At 43.3% G+C, this 25,873-nt stretch overlaps 1 protein-coding gene across 1 annotated transcript; it reads left to right on the top strand.

The window, feature by feature from the left end:
- Window positions 1-24,961: 24,961 nt before the first annotated feature.
- On the top strand, window positions 24,962-25,504 carry LOC140219568 (uncharacterized). The gene has a single exon (XM_072289455.1). The coding sequence runs from the start codon at window positions 24,962-24,964 to the stop codon at window positions 25,502-25,504; it is 543 nt and encodes a 180-aa protein (XP_072145556.1).
- The last annotated feature ends 369 nt before the right edge of the window (window positions 25,505-25,873 follow it).

Genomic DNA, 25,873 nt, shown 5'->3' with positions numbered 1-25,873 from the left:
GCTGAATGTGCGCGTCAAAGCGTAATGGGGTGGTGGTAGCATAGGTGAACATACGACGGTGGCTTAGTCTTGTGTGCGCAAGGTAAAAAAGTGGGGTCGCGCTCGCTACATTATGGGGAGCGGAGGGTAAGGGGAGGGTGTGGGGGGCTTAGGATTCGGTAGTCTGTGAAACTGTGATTGCACAAGAGGTGTATGCGCCGTGTTTGACGCATCATATACAGTGACTTTTTCTTAGATATGTAGATCTATTGGTGACTTATATCATCATCAGCCTAGTTACACCCACTGCAGGGCAAAGGCCTCTCCCATACTTCTCCAACTACCCCGGTCATGTAGTAATTGTGGCCACGTTGTCCCTGCAAACGTCTCAATGTCATCCGCCCACCTAACTTTCTGCCGCCCCCTACTACGCTTCCCTTCCCTTGGAATCCAGCCCGTAACCCTTAATGACCATCGGTTATCTTCCCTCCTCATTACATGTCCGGCCCATGCCCATTTATTTTTCTTGATTTAAACTAAGATGTCATTTACCCGTGTTTGTTCCCTCACCCAATCTGCTCTTTTCTTATCCCTTAACGTTACACCTATCATTCTTCTTTCCATAGCTCGTTGCGTCGTCCTCAATTTCAGCAGAACCATTTTCGTAAGCCTCCAGGTTTCTGCCCCGTAGGTGAGTACTGGTAAGACACAGCTGTTATACACTTTCCTCTTGAGGGATAGTGGCAACCTGCTGTTCATGATTTGAGAATGCCTACCAAACGCACCCCAGCCCATTCTTATTCTTCTGGTTATTTCAGTCTCATGATCCGGACCCGTGGTCACTACCTGCGCTAAGTAGATGTATTCCCTTACCACTTCCAGTGCCTCGCTACCTATTGTAAACTGCTGTTCTCTTCCGAGACTGCTAAACATTACTTTAGTTTTCTGTAGATTAATTTTCAGACCCACCCTTCTGCTTTGCCTCTCCAGGTCAGTGAGCATGCATTGCAATTGGTCTCCTGAGTTACTAAGCAAGGCAATATCATCAGCGAATCGCAAGTTGCTAAGGTATTCTCCATCAAGTTTTATGCCCAATTCTTCCCACTCCAGGTCTCTGAATACCTCCTGTAAACATGCTGTGAATAGCATTGGAGATATCGTATCTCCCTGTCTGACGCCTTTCTTTATTGGGATTTTGTTGCTTTCTTTGTGGAGGATTACGGTGGCTGTGGAACCGCTATAGATATCTTCCAGTATCTTTACATATGGCTCATCTACACCCTGATTCCGTAGTGCCTTCATGACTGCCGAGGTTTCGACTGAATCAAATGCTTTCTCGTAATCAACGAAGGTTATATATAAGGGTTGGTTATATTCCGCACATTTCTCTATCACCTGATTGATAGTGTGAATATGGTCTATTGTTGAGTAGCCTTTACGGAATCCTGCCTGGTCCTTTGGTTGACAGAAATCTAAGGTATTCCTGATTCTATTTGCGATTACCTTAGTAAATACTTTGTAGGCAACGGACAGTAAGCTGATTGGTCTATAATTTTTCAAGTCTTTGGCGTCCCCTTTCTTATGGATTAGGATTATGTTAGCGTTCTTCCAAGATTCCGGTACGTTCGAGGTCATGAGGCATTGTGTATATAGGGCGGCCAATCTTTCTAGGACAGTGTTCTCACCATCCTTCAACAAATCTGCTGTTACCTGGTCCTCCCCAGCTGTCTTCCCCGTTTGCATAGCTCCCAAAGCGTTCTTTACCCCTTCCGGTGTTACTTGTGGGATTTCAAGTTCCTCTAGCCTATTCTCTCTCACCTTATCATCGTGGGTGTTGCTGGTACTGTATAAATCTCTATAAAACTCTTCAGCCCCTTGAACTATCTCATCCATATTAGTAACGATATTGCCGGCTTTGTCTTTTAACGCACACATCTGATTCTTGCCTATTCCTAGTTTCTTCTTCACTGCTTTTAGGCTTCCTACGTTCCTGAGAGCCTGTTCAATTCTGTCCATATTATAGTTCCTTATGTCCGCTGTCTTACGCTTGTTGATTAACTTAGAAAGTTCTGCCAGTTCTATTCTAGCTGTAGGGTTAGAGGCTTTCATACATTGGCGTTTCTTGATCAGATCTTTCGTCTCCTGCGATAGCTTACTGGTTTCCTGTTTAACGGCGTTAACACCGACTTCTATTGCGCACTCCTTAATGATGCCCAGAAGATTGTCGTTCATTGCTTCAACACTATGGTCCTCTTCCTGGGTTAAAGCCGAATACCTGTTCTGTAGCTTGATCCGGAATTCGTCTAGTTTCCCTCTTACCGCTAACTCATTGATTGGCTTCTTATGTACCAGTTTCTTCCGTTCCCTCCTCAAGTCAAGGCTAATTCAAGTTCTTACCATCCTATGGTCACTGCAGCGCACCTTGCCGAGCACGTCTACATATTGTATGATGCCCGGGTTCGCGCAGAGTATGAAGTCGATTTCATTTCTAGTCTCACCATTCGGGCTCCTCCACGTCCACTTTCGGCCAACCCGCTTGCGGAAAAAGGTATTCATTATCCGCATATTATTCTGTTCTGCAAACTCTACTAATAACTCTCCTCTGCTATTCCTAGAGCCTATGCCATATTCCCCCACTGACTTGTCTCCGGCCTGCTTCTCGCCTACCCTGGCATTGAAATCGCCCATAAGTATACTGTATTTTGTTTTGACTTTACCCATCGCCGATTCCACGTCTTCATAGAAGCTTTCGACTTCCTGGTCATCATGACTAGGTGTAGGGGCGTCGACCTGTACAACCTTCATTTTGTACCTCTTATTAAGTTTCACAACAAGACATGCCACCCTCTCGTTAATGCTATAGAATTCCTGTATGTTACCAGCTATGTTCTTATTAATCAGGAATCCGACTCCTAGTTCTCGTCTCTCTGCTAAGCCCCGGTAGCACAGGACGTGCCAGCTTTTTAGCACTGTATATACTTCTTTTGGCCTCCTAACTTCACTGAGCCCTATTATATCACATTTACTGCCCTCTAATTCCTCCAATAGCACTGCTAGACTCGCCTCACTAGATAACGTTCTAGCGTTAAACGTTGCCAGGTTCATATTCCAATATATATTAAATATATATATATATTTAAATATTTTGTTGCGAGGTTTTGTGTATACGTGCAGTGAACTTTGTTTCCAGTGACACTTTTTTGCCCCTTACCAGGCTGTATCTTCGCATTTGTATATTCCAATGCACAAGGGCGAGGGAAAGGAAAGTTAGCCAAAGCACACGGGGCAATTGTTCTGTTGATTATCTCCGAGGCATACGCATAGCACACAGGCATCACTCATTTACAAAAGTGGCAGGCAGGCATGAGGATAAATGTTATTTAAGGCTTTCATACACTGGGTTGAACATAGTTGCGTGACATAATGGACGCTCCAAAAGTTGAACAGCGTGGTGTCGCGGGGCTTTTGACAGCTGAAGGTGTTTCCCAAAGAGAAATTAGTCTCCGTACGGCTGCCGTGCATTTTCAACATTGCATTTTATTGGGTACTGTGAAGCGTTGGAGCAAAGTAATCAAAGAAGGACGTGAAAGTTGCACAGACAATCCAAGACTGGACCAAGGACACCGTACAAAGACCCCCAAAAGAATTCCAAAGTTCGATGAGCTGATTAGACAAGAACGGGGGATAAGCATCGATAAACTGGCAGAGCGTGTGAACATCAGTCACGGTTCGGTTCGCACAATAATTCATGAACATCTCGGTCATCGGCTCTTGTCTGCGCAATGGATGCCCAAGATTTTGAACCACCGGCAGAAGATGGAGAAGTTCGGCGCTGCCTTGACTCCTCTGATCCGGTATCACAATGAGGTTGATGACTTCTTGCCTGCAGTTGTGACCGGCGACAAATCATGGTGCCCCTACTACGTGCCTGAAACAAGACGACAAGCTTACTGTGCAAACTTTCGAATTCACCAGCCCCAAAGAAAGTAAAGGCCTTCATTCGTTCCGGAAAGGTGTTGTTGACTTTCTTTTTCCGATAGTGAGGGGCCGTTACTGATCGAATTTGCTAAACCTCGAGAGACTATCAATCGTTCCCGATATTGTGAAACGCCGAATCAAGAACAAACGTTGTGGGAATTTGACGAATGGGGTCATCTTGCTCCATGACAATGCCCGTCCCCATGACGCTGATGTGATTAACACAAAACTGGCAAAGTTCAAGTGGGAAATGCTGCAACATCCACCATACATCCCACAGCTGTCACCTTGCGACTTCCGCATTTGGGGCAACTGAACAAACATCTCAAGGCAACCAGATTCCTGTTGGACGAAGACTTGAAATGCTCAGTGACACAGTTTTTGAAGCAGCCAAAGGGAAGAGAGGTCCAACTCTCAATGGCAACCCAAGGAGTTTTATGAGGCAAGAATCACAGCACTCGTTAGTCAGTGGGACAAATTTCAAGATGCTCACGAAGACTACTTTTAAATAAAGTACCCCGTTTGATATATATTCGCATTGGCTCACTTTCATCTATTTCACGCTCGTATATTTTGGAGAACTTCTTTTTATATGTGCTCTCTGTTGCGACTATAACATCAGTGCCATTACTCACAATACATAACCGGTGACAGCTGCTCCTGTGCAATACATTGGATCAAAGGCGAGCGTAATTGAGATTTTTCCCTGATGGCTGCATATGCACAAAAAGGTAAACAAGGTTCTTGAATGACAAAGTTTCAATAAAATATTTGTCTTCAAGTTCTTAATTTCATGGCATTTACATTTTTCATATTAGCGGCATGCACTGCCTTGCTGGTTTCGAACTGATATAGTTTTAACGTTCGTGTGATAGTTTCATAACTTATTAAATATGCAAAAAACGTGGAAGCATTGATATCAGTTATTTTTGGCACAATTTTTTAGATATACGAGTATAATATTGCAGAAGAAATACATATTTTACTTGTCTTGACAGTGCGTAGTGTTTAAGGATATGTTTGCAGAATCTTTGGCAATGAGAATGTAGTTGTTATTCATGTATTTGATACCGCGACAAATTTCATGAGTAGGAGATCGAGCTGCACGGTGAACCCCCCTGCCCCCCCCCCCCCCCCCGAAAATTATGCGTGGCTACGCCTCTGGTTGGTAGCGATTTCTGGTACAAATCACGAACGTTAGAAGAACGGGGTCAACAGCTTTAGCAAAGGCAGTTTGCGCTATTAAAAGGGCAGATATTCGCCATTGCGTCCTATACAGTCACTGGCTACGACACGTAGTCATCGCAGACATCGAAACTGTCTCATTTTCTGCCGTGTTCTAGCGCAGGATCATGCACTGTGATTCGCTTGTGTCTGCCTCATAGTTCGTCTAGCACTGACTTACCCTGCTAGTCAAGTGCCCTCTTGCACAGCGGCGAACATTGTGCGCGGCGCGAAACGAGACAATTGCAAGAGCTTCTACGCGATCCTGTGAGCAGAAATACGCCACGCCGCAAGAAAGCGAGGGGAACAAAAAAAATGAAGGCGGGGCCTGAGACGCATGCATCACGGCATCCTCGCGGTCCGGTATGGGAGGATGCAAGGAAGGAATTTCGCTTGTGCAGGCTAGTCTGGTCAAGCGGAGAGAGAATCTTTCTTGGAAGTGGCGCTGACCTCAAATTAATGCTAATTATTCTTGACATAATAGTATTTATAAAAATGATATGATTATTATTAACTCAATTTGAAAAAATTTTTGCGGCAGAATTCCCCCTAGAGGACACGTAACAAATTCCAGCGTATAACACAAATTTGCTATATGTCCTAGGGGCCCTCTAAAGCTGCTTTCCCTTTCGAGGACTGATGACACGTCAAGGCATCAATCAGAGATTACTTGAGTTATGGATAATCGTTTGAACAGGGAAGACTGTAGAACTTTTGGGTGCACTTTCGCTATTGCAAGTGTACTCCTAAATTTGAAGGAAGTAACGTTATTCAGATAAATAAATAACCATCTGTGCCTTCCCCATCAATTAAATATAGGAAGCGCTATTCATCGTAATGAACATCTCTCAGTACTTGCTATGATCCGTGTTCCTCCTCATCATCAAACTGTATGCATTCTGCTTTAAACCTATTAATGCTGATCAACCGTAGTTCAATGCGCTTTAATTGAGCTTTGTTATGTTCAGGTTTCTGGCCGTGGTGTGGCTTTGGTCTGTTCCGTGTTGCTTCTTTCGAGTATAGCTCTATCTCAGATCTCTGGCGTCAAATGTCTTCCCAAGTGATTTCTGTGTACACGAGAGAAACTTGACATACCTGTCTAACTTACTTCCCGAATTCGTTGCACTTAACCTGCTTTATGAATTTCTATATAAATGTCATATTTTTTAGATAACAAGAAATAACGATACATGAAAGCCTTCTTTCTTGTTCTCCTTTTCGCACTACAGCCCCGTAGGTCTATCGCTTTTTCAAGAAGTACAAAAATGCATGGCTTCTTTTGACTTAGTTTTTTGTCCCGTAGGAAAGTTACAAGAAACAGGTTGTGGATGTACTTCTTGTTGGGCTAGGTGGTGATGTATAGCTACTACAGGAGGGCCGCATTTTGTCACATACAGAGACGAAGCGGACCGGACGAGCGGCCCTGCAAACTACTCGTGGCGGTACCAACAGTTGGTTGTGGACTCGTCCTGTCTCTTTTGTCTGTGAATGTGCTCATCGGGGCCCCTCTTTCAATAACGATACTATAAAATGTTTGTCTTGGTTCAAATATAAGGGATGACCACAATTATCACAATGTCAAGCTGCGAATGATTGTGCAGCAGGAGAGCCGCGGTCGTTGCACAATCGCCAATATTTGAGCGCACCAACTTGGCAAAATACTTATCGTCCATAATTATCAGTGTTTCAAAAACGATCTCTCGATCCTGTGCAAGCTGCATATAACATTGCTGTCTCTGTTAATGCAAATCAATTTAGTAGCAAACCTCAGAAAACCTGTGTCCCAATAAACTAACGTGCACTGCAGCAATATCACGCTTCTGTGCTTGAATGAACAGAGCACTCTACTTGTAACTGATGACGTGGTATTGCCTCGTTTCATTATTTCCCTTGTCGAGTTTTTCCGGATAGTTTAAGGCAGTAGCTTTGCAGTGAGTTGAAGTAATGCTGAAGTAAAGCAATTAGTCACGAAAGTAGGGTTTTTTTAGTATTTCAATTATGCGTATTGGTTTGCACTATAACTAATGTATACGTATTTGCTTACTAGGCGTCAATTAGTAGATATTTCTTAAATGCCACAGGCAATGTTTAAAAATTATGTTAACATGGAAATAAAACACCCAGTACTCTGCGGTGTGTAAAAATGACAGAACATTTCACATTTGCTTCAACATAGGAAAGAAATTTTTCTCGAAATGTTGAAATACATTCAATTCCTAAGCTAAATTCTTTGATCACCTCTACTTCCGGCCCCGCATGGGCCAGTCCTTGGAGCCGATGCTACGCAGGGTGCGCTTAAATGCCTGTTTCAAGTATTCCGATAGCGTCGTCTGCTACATCCGGGCGGCGCATGGAAGCGATCGACAAAAAGGGGCTCGGGCGCGTGCGAGCCACGGGAAATGCAGGGCATGCGCACGAGGCGGAAAATCAGCCTCAGGACGAGCGTGCGCAGCTTCTGTCTGTTTCAAGCCTTTACCGTCCCCGATGACGAAAATCTTTGGTCATCTTTCGTCCGAAAAGTGCCTCATCTTCAAAATTTGGTGCCGAAACTCGGTACACTAAGGAATAGAGAGAGAGATAAATGAGATCTAAAAGGCAGGTAGGTTAACTTGAAGATAGATATCCAGCTTGCGACTCAGCACTGGGGAAGGGATAAGAGGAGACAGAAAGATAAAGAAAAATGCACACATAAAAAGACTGGGAGAAAAAAAGAAAAAGAAATAAAAAACAAACAAAAATTGACGAGCCATTCCACCCTGTGAAGGTGGTTTATCAGCAAAGCGGCTAGGATGGTTTAAGTTATGTCTGTATAGAGTTTGTCGGCATCATGCCTTGTTGGAGTCGCTCACGTTTGGCTGCGTTCTCGGCGTCGTCGGCTCTCGCTCGCTGCTTGCACACCAAATGGCGGGCACTCTCTGCTTCTAGGACCGCCAGCTTTGCGCGACGTCGATGGTCCTTCTCGCACCACTGCTCTCGACTTCGCGCATCGTGGAGGCGCTGCTCTTCAGGCGTACGGATCACGCGTGGCCTCCCCATAGCTCGCCTTTTATAAAGTGCGCACTTAGTCACGCACTGCGTCATACGCTCACAGAGCTACTACCGAAGAGCTTTTACGAGGTTCCTCTAAAGCCACAGTGTTGTCGGCGCAGCTGCGACAGAGTGCCGTTTAGACGCAGGTGGCCGTTAAACCGAGCCTCGACGGAAGTGACGATACGTGTTGACTTGGACGCAGTCCGAAGGATTGTATGAAACAAAACACATCTGTTTGTAATTGTCAATTGAGCATACTTCCTAGGTAATTAGTGAATGAAACTTGGAGAGACTAGAGATTTATTCTGGCGGATAAACATAGGGCTGTCCGTTTCTCTCCCGTAGAAGCCCACGTACTGACAGCACACGCCAATTCTACTACAATTCCAACTTCGCTGTTAACTCTGTAATTTGGGAGAAGTAAATGAAACTCGGCGTAATGTTAGAGTCGTTTTAGTGGCCAATTGTCGTGTAATTTATTTCGGATACTTTCGACAGAACAAAAGTGACAGCCATTTTCTGTAACCATACTCTCTCCGTAAATGTCTATGCAGTGATAACTGACGGGAATTCTGTAACATTTAGAACTTCACGGTGAACTAATAACCACAAGTAAATGAAACTCGGCGTAATGATGGAGTCGTCTCAGCGGCCAATTTCAGTATGCTTTTTCCAAGATACCTACATTATATTGACAGCTACAGAGCATTCTCGAGAAAGTTGGCTTCGCATTTTTATTTCTATTAGCAGTCTTACTGTACTTCATGAACTTTCCTTGCGCCTACTGACTATGTATTTCTCTAACCGTTTCCCGCCAACTTGGTTCACTGCGTAGTCAAGAGTATAATGGTTAGCGCATTAGGTGCTCTGTCGAAGGAACAATGTTCCCAACCAGTCTACAGAACAGCTGAGGTAATTGAGCATCTGGCAAAGGGTATGTGGTAATGGCTTTGCGGTATTTGATGTGGGTGGCTGTTGAACAAATCTCGTTGACGCCAAGTTTGCAAGTGACAACTACGTGTGACTAGGTATGTGCCGAACACGAATCAACCTCTTTGACGCCAAGATGAGTCACTGGCTATGTGGTGCAGGTTATGCGTCTGTCTTCATTAAGCCCCGTTAACGCCAACTTGGATGCGTATGTGGATGCCATTTGTTACCGACAAAAAGAAAAATTCAAAATTTGTGGATTTCTACGGTGTTTGGCGGAACCAAACCCGAATGCGTATATCCAGGCAGCCTTCCCTCATTATGCCCTCCCACGCGCGCTGCTCGTGCCTCGGTGGCGATCGCCACCAGGTAGCTCAGCATAACAATGAAAGTGCGAGATAGGAGCCAGGCTCTATAAACGCACAATGTACGACTCATTTTGAAGGTGATACGATAGTATGTCACTGGATTGATTCTAGGCGGATCGCATTACTGTCGACATCTATCCTGAGACGGGTTTCGTAAAATTCTTTTTTCCTAAAGAACATTTGTTAGAGACCCTTTAAGAAGTTTGTTTGGCCCAAAACTGTCTACTTTAAAAGTTTTTAACTGACTTATGTTTATTATTACTTCAAACATTCAAAGCCAAAAATAAAAAAAAAATATCTATCAAGAAGTGAATGAATCTTCGAAAATAATGAAGCTAAACGTACCGCAAGAAAAGCACGCTAGCAACAGAATTATAAGTGGCACCCTTGAAGGATTGCCCAAAGAGAAATGTCATCTGCGTTGATAAAAGAGAAGTTATCAAAGCAAAGAACAGGTACCTCGTCTTCTGTGTTCCCGCCCACAGTTACCGCCCTCTTTCTTTCTGCAGAAATAACAATACACCATCTGAAGTGGCGGAAGCCGGAAATTACTCCATTCTTTCGGCGAGGTCAAGGTCAAAGAGTGCCGGTTGGGCAACGGAAATTAATCTCCACTGAGCACTTAGGCCACGTGAGTGGGCGAAACTGAGAACGCGACATTCTGCTTTCAGCCACCGTTCACCACGCTGCTTCCGTGGTTTGATGGCATAGTTATCTACCCGCACAATTGCTCCAGCGTATGCCTGCCACGGGTTATTAATTATAGCTTTCTTTCTTCACTGCTTAATATGAAAACTGGCACAATTTTGTTTTTGTTTTCACATAGATTACGTACTGTATACTTCTGAGGCTTTGCTTTTTCCTAAATAAATAAGCGCTATCGATCCAGCTTAATCGTGCAGACGGAGAATTAAGGTATACGTCTGAAATTACCACATAGTGTGCTTTAGAAAGGCCAATTGTGAAGTTCATACTTTAGGTGCGGAAGAAACAAAACTTGTGTGCGCGCTGCGACAAGTCATTACGTGAGAAGCGCTATTTGGTCCGCTTTGCAAATTTCACTATACACTTTACCGTTGCGAAATGGTGAATCGTATTCTGTGCTCATTTGGTGTCATTTGACAATCGACTTGTTTGAGGAACATGCCCTGCTAGGCCATGCAGCTTCCATCCTCTATTTATACAACCAAGCATGCTTCACAGCACCAAAGGACGGTGGTAACACCCGGCTCATGAAACGGCGGAGATGATTACGCGGGATATAATCGCGCTTGTTACTATGACAACCATGTGGATAAGTGAAAAATACTTTTTATTTATTTTTGAAGCCTCGGATACGCTTTTTCGAGCCTGAGCAACACAAGGAATCATTTGCAAAAAGGGATCCCTGTGTAATGTTCACGGTTTATCTATGTTGATATTACCTCGTTATTAGTCATTTTGATGTACTTCGTAGGCTCACGTTTTATCAGCAGCGTCCGGCAGAAAAGTTCACAAGCATTGCATTCTAGCGTACACTAAAATATTGGGCAGAAAGTTGGGGATTAACAAAGAAGTTTGCGAACTAGTTAAAGAGCGTGTAAAGGGCAATGGAACAAAACCGTTAGGCGTGATGTTAAGAGACATGAACATAGCGGTGTGGATCAGGAAGTAAACCGGAATAGCCGATATTCCAGTTTACAATAAGAGAAAGCGAAATACAGGCCATGTAATGCATAGGGCAGATAACTAGCTGGCCATCAAAGTTACAGAATGTGTGCCAAAGGAAGATAAGCGCTCTCCATGACGGCAGAAAATTAGGCGCGGTGAATAAATTAAATGAGAGAATTTGCAGGCACATGTCATACTGGGCTAGTGTCAGACAGGAGTAATATGAGGTCACTGGGAGGGATCTTCGTGCTTCATTGGACATTAAAAAATGCTGCTGATGATTATGACCGTCAAAAAATTGATGATTGGCGTTATCTTTACGCCAATCGCGCGGAAGCCAATCACGGTATACGCGGGGAAGCGGACGACTTTCTCGTAATTTAATCTGCAAGCTTGCGCTCGTGTTTATCTCATGTTTCATTCCTTCACGTGTGTTTCGTGCCACTTTAACGTTCTGCCGTACTGTTTTGCTAAAAAAAACCTTGCATACATTGTCAATCATTGCCTGATAACTTTGCGCTTTCCGTCTCATGCTAGTACACACACACGCTTACAGGGGGATTCATTCATTGAGCCTTAAAATCAGTGCGATAACAAAACGATGTTATGGGAAAGCCCTGACAACAACGTATTCCTTACGAAGCAGTGTAGCTCACTTGGGTAACACCGAGGTCAGAGAGGAGGGGTAGGTCATCGATAACGTTTGTGCGGAACTAGAAAAAATGTTTCTATTGTCTGATGCTAAGATTATATTGAATGTTTGGCGATCGTACGAAACCTTCGGGCTGAAATTTCGTTGCGCTTGACTCTTTACCTAATGCAGTTCTTTATCTCTTTCTTTCTGTGAGAAACACATACGCTGGCTAGGATCAGTACTGCTACTGGCCGAGTAAACAGATCAAATTTGCAACATCTCTCCACAAACAAAATCACACATGCTTAACCTGAGTAACAAGAGTGACCTACTTTAACTCCACTACCACGGCTATACGCTGTAAATTCAAAAACAATATAGTGTCATAACCTCTGTCATACCTTGATTTGTGTGATGTTATAACAGAAGGTGACAAATCGGTAAAAAAAATATTACAGGGAGGGGGGGGGAGTACGTGGCATCGAATGAATGAAAAAAGCATGAAAACAAACACACAAAGTCAATATGACCATAGAATACCTTCGGCAACGGGCGTTTTGGCCCATCTGACAAGAATTTAGTCCATGGGGCTGGATTCCTGACACGCATTGCGGCTTCACAACAAGTATTCTTCTGAAAGCATATTTAGCGCCAGCAAACAAAGACGGAAGGGAGGCGACACCACAATGCGCTACACACGAGTAGTGACACGTGTGTTAATGCCCCTTCAGTCGACTTGTTAGATAAGGAGACGGCTTTTTTGGATGGGTAAGATTTGGATAAGGTGGCGCCACTGTGCATGGGTTATATAGGTGTATTTCCTGAAAATCAAGTTGTTGAAGTTAGCGCATTGTGGTGTCGTCTCCCTTCCGTCCTTGTTTGCTGGCGCTAAATATGCTTTCAGTTTACCAACACGTCCAACAAATGGGAATGCTGAAGTATTATTCGCCGTGTTTTCACTTACTAGCTGTCCAAAGGTCGCGTTTTTTTTTTCGTAGATTCCTATCGGCAAACGGAAGCACTGCCCCAGAAGCTCTGAATGTTTCTTTTTTTTCTATTTATACCAAACAATAAACCATATTTTCTATTCATTTACCGTGACAGTTTGCTTGCACATTTTCCTTTTTTTATTTTCTGTTGCATTAGACACACATAATGGTGGTATCGTTTTTGTGCACACTACATCTACCTGCGGTGGTAGCCGTCTTAGCCAGGCACATGCTGCACATGCACATGCCAGGCACATGCTAAAGAGAGCGTGCGTGCGAGGTGACGGAGCGGCCTCGCAGAATCTGACCTGGAAAGAGGAATGGCAACGCTGTGTTCTTCTTGATGTGATGTTTGGGCAGCTTTGTCTCTGTGTTCATATACATTGATCTCACAAGTGCCAGGTAACCGATAGAAAATTATTTCATGGCCCTTTTGTTTCACTTTGAGCTGAACTTTGATCATGTCATGCGACAGCTGTTCGTGAGATCCCTGTTGCGGAACTCAATGCATATAGTGCAAAGCCCGTCTTGAGTCACAACAGAAGGCCCATTTACCAGAACTCAGTGTCAAAAATTCGAGGTACATAGCACAGAGCCGTGAGTTTAGCAGCCTTATACGTCACGACATGTGACGCCTTGACTCGGAGAGTTAATACTCGTGTCGTTATAAACACAGCACCGCCAGTTCTGATCATTGTAGTAGGTGTAACAATACGGATGTGTACGGGGTTTCTGTAATTATAATACAACGTGATTATGCTAAGTTGCTTTTGTGCAGACGGGGGTAGATCTGACTTTTCCTGCATTCCTGGAATAGCGAATTTTACTTCAGGGTGGCATAAGCACCATGGAGGAAACACTGGCATGTCGGCAGGCGCACAACCCGCTGTAAGGAATGCACAATATCTGATACAGTAGCGCTATATGTCGTGGAGAAAATTTCTATGGTGAGGATGCCGAGGTGGATGGAAAGCGCGTCAACAAAGTGACTGACGTATACACGAATTGTCTCGACGGCGATGTGGGTCCTGATTGAACAGTCCTGAGCAGTGGCAATAGTTGCATCCGTTGACGCGCTGCATGGTACTCCGGGGCATATCCGAAGAGCTCGAGCCTAAATTATCCTAATTCTACGCAAGTTAGTTTTGCAGGTGCTGTATGTAAGAGGTAAGCTGTACAGCCGGAATCCTAGAAACACCCTAGGATGGCGTGTGTGGGCACCCCTTCCCCCTTCTCCCGCAGTTTTTTTCGGGCAAGGAATTTGGACAGATGAAAAATAGGAATATGTCGTTTTTTTCACGTGATTCACGTGAGAAGTCCCCGTCACAGGTTTTTGTCAATCAGAACTCCCAAGAAGGTGTGACTTCTGGTGCACATGATCACTCGTCCGCTGATTGATATGCCGTAAGCAGAGGTCGGCTTTGCGGTAAATGCCAATAAGGCGCAGTTCCCCACGACATCTCCAGCCCTTGCTTACGAAGGTAGCATTATGTCAAGATGGCTGCCTTTTTAAGTAGAAGGTGAAGGCGAAAGCGTGTCAGACGCCTTGCCGTGCGCAAGAAGTAATACAGCTTTATGAAAATGTATTTATCTGGGTTCATAGCTATGCATAGATGAGATGATCCTTCGCAGCGATCACCGGGGATGGCTTGACACTCAGGTATTACAGTAGCCGCGAACACTTTCAGAGCAGGGTACTAAGCCGAACGCTTTTTTTTTTTGAATACAAATAATTTTCATTGGCCAAGCGATTGGGTCAACGGCGGGTTCATTTATATTTAGGAAGTTTAACAGACATTGCAAAACAAAGTCTTGAATAAAACTTTACCGTGGCCACAGGTTATTCCAAGTGACCTTCACCTTTCCCGTGTAGCTGTAAAGCCCAGCCTAAAACATAGATTAGCAAATAAGCGACAGATACACAAACGCAGATATTTTCAGTTTGGCAAGCGTTTAAGGTGAAAACACTTTGTATCATACAGCAGACGGTATTCGGCGTAAACACCTTTATAACAGTGCCACATGTCGCAAGTTACTGTAGGGCTGATAATATTTGTGTCTCCAAACAATTTAAACAGAGAGTTAGACACAGCCCCAGATTGGGGAAAGATGGAAGGACATTCACAAAATTTATTGATCGTCATGCCAGATGGCTGGAGTGCTCCACCAAACGGACGCTCTGCCATAACTTGCGACCGGAGGTCTACCGGGAAGGTAATGCTACTCTTTCAAGCTTTTTCTCACAATGCTTCGATGTACTGTACGCTGGCTAAAACAGAGAACTTTGGTGCCATAGGCGTTTCATTAAAATTCCGAGCAGATTAGAATATATCCGCCTGTTGGATGTAACACGGTACAATTAAGCAATATTAATTGAAATGACGACACAAGAGGGGAGCCTCCCGTACAGGCTTTCCTTTTTAAAGTGCGCTGCGTCACCGCAAATCTTCAGTTCTTGCTTAAAACGTAAATAAAAATAAACCTTTTTTTTGCGTAAGCAACCATCTGTCATACGCGATAATACACGACTAATAAACAAAGCGCCCAAAACAAATGCTCATTATCAGAACCATTATCCATTCAACTGCTTTTTGTGGAGCACAGCATAATTCTCCCAGGTGGCGGAAATTTTGTAAGAGCCAGTTGGGGAAGAAACGGAATAGTCGTATAAGAAACAAAGAATACGTCAAAATTAGCTACAGCGAATGCAGCAATACTATCAAAAAGGTACAAAAATCCTTCCCACATTCTCCCCGTTCCGGAAATAAAACATGCAAGAAACTCACTGGATGCCGTGTGCTGTGCTACTGAAAGAATGCGTGCCCGAAAGTCCTTGATGTACAGAAAAAAATTGAAATCACTTTAATTTTGGCTACTTTGGTTAACTTAAACGGCACAAGATTTGCCGTTAACAACCATTTCTTATTGCTACTAATACATACTAATTACAGAAAACATTCTGGATATTTCGCAGCATTATCTACTTGGAACAGCCTCTAAATAGATGTCAAGCGCTCTTCGTATTTGGGTTTCTTCACGAAAAAATTATTCACTTTTCTACTGGATCGCCAAAGTAATCCACATATCTAAGCTTTTTACTTGGCTCCTGCTCATTTCCTTTCCTTTTTTGCTATTTCATTAGTTTCTTTTTCATTTGTAGCCTTTATAAATATTTTGGTTGCTTCTGTAGCGAATACCTTAAACTACTGTTTTAATTCTACGACTAGTTATTGGCTTTATGTTATTTTGCAGTTTGTACTACATTTACTTTGCACAATCTTCCACTTAGTGACAAATACTTTGCTGTTTTATGCTGTGTATTTGCTCTAATGCGTGTATTTTCTGACAGGATGTCCCCGTTCAGCAACATGCTCTGGGACCTCCTTCTGTATACTTGTGTAAGCATGCATATCTACTTAAAGAAAAATAAACTAAACTGAAAAAGAAACCACATGACGCTCAGCACATCTGACTGGACCAAAACGAACAAACTATGCGAAAAACTTATCTTACAGGAAATTTCCTGTATGATTCGAGATAGGAAACAATTTTTACGGTTAAGTGTCGTGGTTAGCTGAGTAAAGATTACCTCGTTAAGCATGAGTGTGACATGTGATCGGTCATTAAAATGGTTTTAACGTAATGTACATAGGATTGTGTGCTGTAAGCATTTGGCTCAAATATTCTTATGTATAATTTTTAATTATGTTTTTATGTTAATTTTTAATTTTATTGATTTTTGCATACTTCATATTTCCCACTGATTCGCACGAAATATATTTTACTATGTTCGACACAGTAAAAATCCGTCTTTGCTTCAGGCGAATTTCAACCACTGTGTTCTCTGAAGTCGATTCAGGATTGTACACTTCGGGTGCACAAGTAAAATGCGCATAACAGCTTTGGACGTGCTGGGCCTTTTATCTAAGTTACACAGGCGTTAGATAACTACGTGTAGGGCACAGTCATACAAATATTCACATTTGCCTGATTACTTGTGTACGCATCTCTTCGGTACTAGAAAACACACCATTACAGTAGGTTTGAGCTAGGTAATCAGGCAGCGTTCCGAAAATAGAATTGTCATTGAATGGAGTCAATTTGAGAGTACTGCACAGCTACATTCTGTAGGTTTTAATAAAATGACTTGTTTTTGAAGTATATCATCTACAGCCAACTATTTTCGCTTTCTCCTGCGTCCAGGAACATGCCTTAAAAGTGACGGTCACCATGAAAAGAAGAATGCGGTGGTAGCTTCAAATTTTTGACATCAGTTGCGCTTTCCAAAGCGCTAGGGGGGGGGGAGGGAGTCAATTAGAAGTATTCAAGAGGAAATGTTCGAGGAAGTTCCTTTTCTAGCTCGGTCCAAGAAAATTGAAAGTTGAGTAAGCCTTCCTACTACCGCATGCAATGAGGAAGTATCTGACAGAATGTCTACAATCTGATGGTAAAAACCAATTTTCTATAGCAGCAACCAAAATATTCAGGCACGTATTTTCGGAGAAGTGTTTGAGAATGTTCTTTCCGCGAATTGTTTTATTAGGGGGTATAGGCAGAAGTTTTGCGTAATGGGGCGCCTAGCAAACGCGTAAATACGGGAAACGTGATGACGAATAGAAGACTTTTTGATGGAAAGCCTTTAGGAAAGATCTTGCTTTGTATTCAAGAGAAGAAAACGGGATACAACTAGGATGAAGCAATGTTAGACGTCTAGCAGCTAGGTGCCGAAGAAACCCCAAAATACAAAAAGAAATACAAACGCAAATATCGATCGAAGGGGTGGGACCCAGTTTGAGAGCGACATGTAAGTCGGCTGCTTGCCTGTTCCCCGGGCCAGTCATCTGCAGTTAGGCGCATTTGCTTATAAGCTTGGTCGTCCACAGGCTATAACATTATTCTCCAATTTTCACGTCCCTATAGCCGGTAAGAAGATATGAAAGGGCTAAGAACAGGATAAATTAAGAATAAAAAATCAAGGAAAGAAGCAAACGGACCCATTAGGAGCATAGGAACGCAAAAAAAGAACTATAGAATAATCAGACTGTCCGTTATACTTGGAAATGTGTGCCATATTAAGCCGAAAGTAGCGATAGTCAAAATATTCTGCCACAAAATAAGATGCTCCGGGCAACGAATAGACATAATAGAATTGTGAACTGCAAAATTTCTGTCATTTCCAAGCATTACAGGCATTTTCATTTTTGTTAGGGGTTTATGAACTCGTTCAGACAGGGGCTTGAGTTTTGTTCTCATCACTTCTGCTGGACAAAGTTTAAATTGACTTCTCCATATCCATTATATTAAAGCTGAGCACGGGCATTGTCAGCATGACGGCGATGGCGTAGGTATGGAGCGGAAAAGTAGCAGCAAGCACACTTTCTGATCTATCTCTACGAACACTTATCCTAATCTCTCTCACTTATCCACATCATCCACACTTATCCTCATCTCACTCTTTCTGCACAAACGGTGTGCTGTAATGAATGATACGCCCGGTGACTCCTGCTTGGCTGCTATGAGCGAAGCACAGCTTACATTGTTATAAAATGTTACATTACTCAACCTTTAGTGGATGAGTTGTGCTGACTCACATAACCTTAGATGCTGATGTCGTGTGCATAAAAGAAATGTAAAATAATGTCAAAGTTCTCTTTAGCTCCGAAATTCAACTTTCAGCTAGTTTGTTCTTTCCCGAAATCCGCGGTGCTCAGGACTGTTGAAAGTGTTTCTCTGTTCACTTGTGATTTAAGGTTTGCGCTACGCAAGGCCGGGAAGATTTCGAAGACTGAAGTTCGTAAGCTTTCTTAGGTTAAATATTTTTTTGTTGCATTAGTTCGATGGCGCACTGTAAAATGCTAACTTCAACTAGTGACTTCTGCATTGAAATTGCGCTCGTACGTTGTAATACCAAATGCTGTCTTTTCCACAAGCTCCCGCCCCTGATTTCAGCGTATGTGTCCCACGTATTTGGTAATAATCGTAAGCTTGTCCCCGTCGGGTAGGTCCATGAAATTTCTTTGGGCGTGCAGGGTTCTCTAGCTTTCAGGGGGATCCGAAGTAGCGCTACAATGGCAAGGACAGACACAAAAACGACAACACACGGCACTAACTTCAAACTATTTACGTGAAGATCCATATATACAACTTGCGTACATGGCGCGCGAGGACAGACAAACAGTCCTGAACTATCGTCTGAGACTCCCCTAACGGAAACACGTGAACAGCAGAACAGCACCCAAAGAGGAAACCAGTACGTCCGTCCGTCCGTCCGTCCGTCCGTCCGTCCGTCCGTCCGTCCGTCAGCTATTGTGATCGCTTTCAAGGTATGGCCTGCAACAGCGAGCGTAACGGCCTTCGTGCTGCCAGTCGCTTCAACGCCAACTAAGCGGCAAGAACAGAGCACACACGAAACTATTAATACTCGCGGAACTCTGTCCCTATCGAAGATCGCTTTCAGGATAGAAACCACATGGCCGTGCCATAGGCAGCTGCCGCCGCAGTGCGGTTGATCTCGGTTGATAATGATTAGCATCGAGAGGAGGCAGTGTCATCAACTACGTTTACGTACGAGGTCTACCAAACGTGACACTGTTCAATTACGTCGCGCACTGCAGCGCGCATCGGACAGTGGTCTTCTTCTACGAAGCAGCAGCATCATTAAAATGCACCATCATATAACAAGAGTGGACATTGCTACTATTCGCGTCTCTCTAGTCTCACGCTTGTCTCAGTTAACACTTCCGTGGTGCAACCGCCCTTCTCCATCGCACGATTATTTCGCGGTGTTCATCGCAATTGCACTAAACACAGCAGCATGCGACAGGCGAACAGCTGATGGTTAGCACAAAATGCTGGCGCATTATTTAGATATCTTCCACAGCAGAATCTGTGTGTAATCTATAACCTAATGTGAAAGTTATTATAAACATTGCTAATTAATGTTTAGTTTGGTATATTCCAAGCAAAGTCGAGGGTGTTCTGAGCGCTTGAATACAGTGACCAGCGTTTCCCACTTAAAATCTATAAATGTTTTACGCGCTTACTCCTGCTTTGTTCCTGCCTAAATATCCCAGGCAGCTTGAATTATTAGTTTGGATTGTTCAGTACAACACTAAGAACTATTACTGTACTGGTTTAACTAAAAGACAAAGTTTTTCTATCTCAGATAAGGTGTTTCTATTGGGTTGTTGTAAAACACGTATAAATATATTGCATGTCAACCTGCTACTTGCGAGCAAGCAATAATTATTTTTTTTTCGAATATCGCTTCTCACTCGACACCTCAAAATTTTATCCCCGAATCTGCCAACTTTCATCAGAAAATCTCCAAGAAAAAAATAATGTTGCATTGTATGTGTGGTTCTCTACATTTGTACATGTGTTGCTTTCACACACTTTATTGGTCTGCCGCCGCTGCCACTGCTGCTACTACTACAGCTACTGCTGACAAACTCCTAATGCCCAGGGCAACACTTGTTTAATGAATCGACCTATACGAGTATGAAGCCTGCTTTGACGTATACTTACTGATGTGCCTGTCGCGAGCTCTGTTCTGAACGGAATAACACAGTGAATGACCGGACCGTACGTAGAGCGCTATAACGAAAAAGTATTCCTAAGCTTCGTACTCCAATTCTGCTATCAGCAATCCACAATTGTTCGGGCCACTTCCACTTTGTCTGTCGGGCACATGACGTCATGAAAACCGCGATAGCTTCCCGTCTGAATGACGTGTACACAGTGATTATGCATGACTAGACCAAACAAAAAAAGAATACTTATTTCTCATTTGAATCCTTTCTGCCATTATCATCCAACTATTGGACAAACGTTCTAGGGCTTAGCCAACTTCATCTGCCTGTAACGCAATGTCTTAAAACCAGGAAAACTTACCCCGTCAATGTGACGCGTACGCATTAAAGATGTATTGATATGCACAAAAAACTTGACTTTTTTTACTGCTGCCTCGTTCGGAAAGGAACAGGAGATAGCTTCCAGATTATCGCTCAAGCACTGGCTACTCGCACCTACCGGAGGCACAGATTTATTTTTCGTATGTTAAAACTTTATGCGTGGCAGTATACCGTTATAGAGCCTTTTCGGTACATATACGGCATCACTATGCCAACTTTTCTGCATCCCTTTTACATGCATTCGTAGCCTCATGGTGTGCGGCGCCGCGATTTCATACCAGCCATCGCAAGCTAAGTAACGGGAAACGAACGAATCTCAGGCGCCGGCACCACCCTCTTCTTCCGGTAAGCTATTTTCACTGCACTGGCTCTGCCCCAACAAAACGCTCACCCCTTGAGGGCGTTCGCCTTCTGCGAGCCAATTATGTCAGAAAAATGATTCATGTACGCAATGCTATTCATCTTGAAAGTAAAGTGACCTCCTATAGACGAGGAGAGCGTTTGCTTGGACTATTTAGACAACGCTACGGGCCACCGCCCGATGCTTGCGTTGGTGGTTACGTAACTTTGACGTCAGGAGATTGTAATATATACAAATTAGAATATTGTTACGCTATAGGGTCCCTTGATATCGTCAGTTCAAGGAGTGTCCGTCTTCAAGCAGATAATTTTTTTATTAAAGCTAGGATTTGTATGCCTTGTACACCGGGGTTTTGGGCGTCTGCTCGCGGGGCTGGCGTCTCGGAGATAAATTGGGGGATACTGTCATGACAAAGTGAACCTCTATCGGAGATTGTATAACGAGAACTCATCTTGGTCACGTGGTGGATGTCACCGTTGTCTTTCGGGGCAGCTACCTATTCGCAATGCTGGAAAACACAGTCCAGAAAATGACCATTATACACAATTTATGCACATGCTTCACGAAAGCTTAGCTTCATATAGCTTTCTAAATATTTCTTGGGATGACTAACGTGCAGTTATTTCACTCTGTTTCTATCACATTCTTGCCGTTCGTCGCACATCATTGGCCCAACATTATTCGGGTCACGCGAACTTCGCCGTCTCGTCACGTAACACCAGAAAAACAACGAAAATCTTTGTATGACATGACTTGCCCGCATTCATTGTTCATAATTTTGCAGAAAAAAAAAAGAAATAACAAGAATTATTACCATTAGCCCTCCGCTACTGGAGAAATTTTTCTCACCTGCGGCAACTTAGCTTGTCTGTTACGTGACGTTACAAAAAACACGATAGTGTGCCGCTACAAGGGACGTACCCGCTGTAAAGACGTACTAATATTCCACATAAAGCTTGCACTGGCTGCAAGCTGGCGACTCGGCGCTGGCGGGAATAAATAATTTATTTGCGCGGTATAAAGTTTTTTGGCCTGGCAGCATAATGTTTAGCTATAATTTAAGCTGCACGAGTCATCCGGCATAATTAGTAAAGCCATGTATTGCCATTGTATCGTGCTTACGTAGTGGCATGTACTTAGTTCCATGCCACATTGAATTTTTCATGTCTGTCGTACCACTCGCAATACTCAGAAATAGGTATTACAATCCTTGCCAAACAATCAATAAATGAAATAATAAGTATTTGTGGTGTCGAGATCATGTCAGTTAAATTTTATATCCGACATACAAATAGAAATGCGAATTCGATAGGTAGAGTCTTCAACCTTGGTTTTATTTCTCTGAGAATGAAACACTATTGTTCTCGCCCACTATTTCGTAAAAATGGCCGATGGCGAAATCTCTCAAAACACACAGACGCGTTGAATATATCGAAATAGATTAGGCCCGTACATGGCCATGAAGAAAAATAGGACCGAATAGCGAAACTCAGAGCAAACATGAAAAATCTAGAAATAGCTTATTCAAAGTTCCGCATTTGCACAAATATACCGCATGCCTTTTTTTATACCTGGCCAGAGAACGTACCTCGTGATGTATTCAGGTGCATGATCCAAATATAATGGGATTTTTCGCCTGTCGCCTTGCATGTGCAGTGGCTGGCTCGTGTGACCTGCTCAGCGCACTCATACCCGCTGGCACGACCAGGTAGTGGCCGCTGTGCATTTGGCGCCGCTTTTCTTCTTCAGGTTTAGAACACTGTTATTACCGCAATATTGCCGGCACGGCGTAATAATTTAAACGTTGAGCAAGCCGATCGGCGCTGTTCTGCGGGCAGTTAAAGCGAGTAGTCTTAGAAGTTGCATGACACACCAATACCCGAGAAAGTGGATGGGGAAACGGCGCCGCGGTACTCAATTGTAAGAGCATCGCACGCGAAATTCGAAGGTTGCGGGTTCGGTTCCCACCTGCGGCAAGTTTTTTTTTTCATCCACTTTAATTTCCATTAGTTTATCGTTGCTTTACTGCATTCATTAAGCACAAGTAATTTCCCCCATGTTGTCCTTGGTGTCAGTGTTTGTTGGCTCCTTATGATATGACTATAAATACATAGATGTATATATATATATATATATATATATATATATATATATATATATATATATATATAGCCTTGCACACTGAGTTGCACTTCGCTCCTCGAAGAGGCAGGACGTGTGTCCAGCGAGTGACTGCACAACACTTTGAAATGTGGTAAAAGCAGCTTCAAGCATTGATCCGGGACCTGAAAAAGGTGCAGTGTAATTCTGCCGCATTTCTCGAGCAGATATAGCTAAATAACCAGGGAATTTCTTGTTTTTTCTAAGAGACTGAATGTCTGCCCTTGGATTATATTCGCGGTTGTGTTATTTATCGATGAATATGGCTTTTTCCACGCTTTTTCACATGTTAAGGCGAAAATTGCATGTGCACGCGACAAACGCAAATACCAGCTCTTTGCGTGGCACATAATTTCAGGATAGAATGGATGCGTGGTTTCAGTTGGCCTGAAGAATGAAGTGCTTCCTCAATAGTGACCTTGGATACAGTGAAGTATGGTCGGAAAGAAGAAGTCAAGGTGATAAGACATTTTCTATAACCTGGAACACAAGCTCTCATTTACAAAACCATCTCAAAGTCATTGGGGTTTCTAAGCTGCTTGCTAGAAGACGGCAATATCTGTCAATATTAGGAAGCTTCGTTTTCAGAAAATTTGAGTGAGAGTCATAATTACCATTCTCAATTTGTGAAGGAGTTAAACCATCGAGTTTATTACACGGCCATTATTATCACATGGAACAGGAGAAAACAGAAGGCGATGCAGTGATCACAATTTTGTGAAAATAAATATATTTACGTGACGTCTATTACCAAAGAAAATGTGCCCTCGCATCAATTTGAAAGTCGTCAAAGGTGAAATTATGTGTGTCACTTAAAATCTGGGTGAACAGAATGAATGTTCTGGATGCGAAATTTCTGTAACGATTTTTTCTTATCTACATCTAAGTATCCTAAATAACCGGCCTCACAGTGTTCCACTCTGTTGTAATCATGCTTCCTATGGAAAACTATATTTGCCAATGGCCTTTTCTCATAACCTATGTTGAATTTATAATTAATTTCCTAAGATTGGACACTTAAAGGAAATTATGAGAATAAACTAGTGTCTGTGGAACAAAGCAAGCGCTTTTAGGGTGGCAAATAACTCGGTTCTTCGGGAGTCTTACACCGGTGCTGCCCAGGCGCAGTTACAAGCAACAAAGAGCTGGAAGAAAACGTTCCACTTGATTTTGCGACATGCAGAGCACTTTTGTACAGTAAGAACGATGGAATGGCATTTCAGGTATAACTTGATTAGCGTGCTTTAATAATCTAGCAATCTGTTTGTTGAAATCTTCACAATTGGAACTGCACTACAGCTTATCAAAAACGCGACTACGGGCTTTTCGCCATAATTCCTGCGTTTGAATCAGCATTTTGAATAACATTACATCAGTAAAATATATAAAGGGCAAGTATTGAATTATTGTGCGCCAATTTATGCTTACATGTAAATACCTGTCATAAATGGCCCACTATGGAAAAGTCATTGGTCAAACATTGGTCCACACGGTGGAGGTGTTGATTCCAATTCAGGTGCTTATTAAAAGTCACACCTGTATCGTGCAGACTACGCATGCGTCGCACATATCAGCCGGAACTGACTGACAGCACGAAGATTAAGGCAACACGTGCCTGTGAATGCCGACGACTATATATACCCTAGGTGTTTCCTGAATAAACGTTCCTGTCATTCTTGGATTCCGTCCAAACGATACATGGTGTCAGTACTGGGTTCGCTGGATGGCAGTAACCATTCAGAGCAATGGAGCTAGTCAAGCCACCGGAGCATCTGCAACTTTCGGGCTCATCCGACAACATCGCGAAGAATTGGAACCTGTTCAGCCAGAAGTTCGAACTGTTCCTACAAGCGACAGCATCTACGAAAGAACCAAGGTCAGAAGCTGTCAAGGCTGCGCTGCTGCTGAGCGTTGCTGGCGACGATGCAGTTGAGGTGTTTAACAACTTCACCTTTCTGGAGGCGGAACGCAAGAATGATTACACGACGGTCGTGCGGAAGTTCAAAGAGTATTGTGAAGAACAGCAAAACGAAGTCTATGAGAGGTACATTTTCCGGTCAAGAACCCAGGACGAAGCGGAGCCCTTTGAGCATTTCCTACATGACTTGCGAAAGCTGTCCCTAAGCTGCAACTTTGCTGAATTAACCGAGTCAATGACCCGCGACCAGGTTGTATTCGGTGTACATAACCCCAAGTTGCGCGAGAAGCTCATCAAAGTAAAAGACCTTACGCTAGCCAAAACAGAACAAATCTGCAAGGCTGCTGAACTGTCCAGCCAACAGAACTAGGCACGGGCTCAGGTGGAAAAACAGGTCGCGTCGGTAAAGAAGCGTCCGTTTAAATGCATGAAATGCAACCGCTCGCACGAACGTAGTAGGTGTCCGGCGTTCGGGAAGACGTGTTTTGTATGTGATGGTGCCAATCATTTTGCAGCATGTTGCAAAAAATGGTCTGCAGTAGGCAAAGTGGTCAACTTGCACGGCACTTTCGACATCCTTGATGTAAAAACTTGCAATGTGAGAAGCTCGACAGACTCGATCGTAAACGCTAAAGTGGCCGGCCAGGATGCCTTCTTGAAAGTAGACACAGGCTCCCAAGCTAACTTGCTGGCTTACTCTGTATACTGGAAGTGCAAAGGGATGCAAAGTTTGAAGCCG

This window comes from Dermacentor andersoni, chromosome 7 (genome assembly GCF_023375885.2).
Source record: "Dermacentor andersoni chromosome 7, qqDerAnde1_hic_scaffold, whole genome shotgun sequence".
NCBI lineage: Eukaryota > Metazoa > Arthropoda > Arachnida > Ixodida > Ixodidae > Dermacentor > Dermacentor andersoni.
Note: the sequence above shows the minus strand (reverse complement) of the source record. Positions and strands in the feature narration are given on the sequence as shown.

Bases quoted from the DNA above. Each gene is read 5' to 3' on its own strand.
- LOC140219568 (XM_072289455.1), top strand. From the start codon at position 24,962: ATGGAGCTAGTCAAGCCACCGGAGCATCTGCAACTTTCGGGCTCATCC.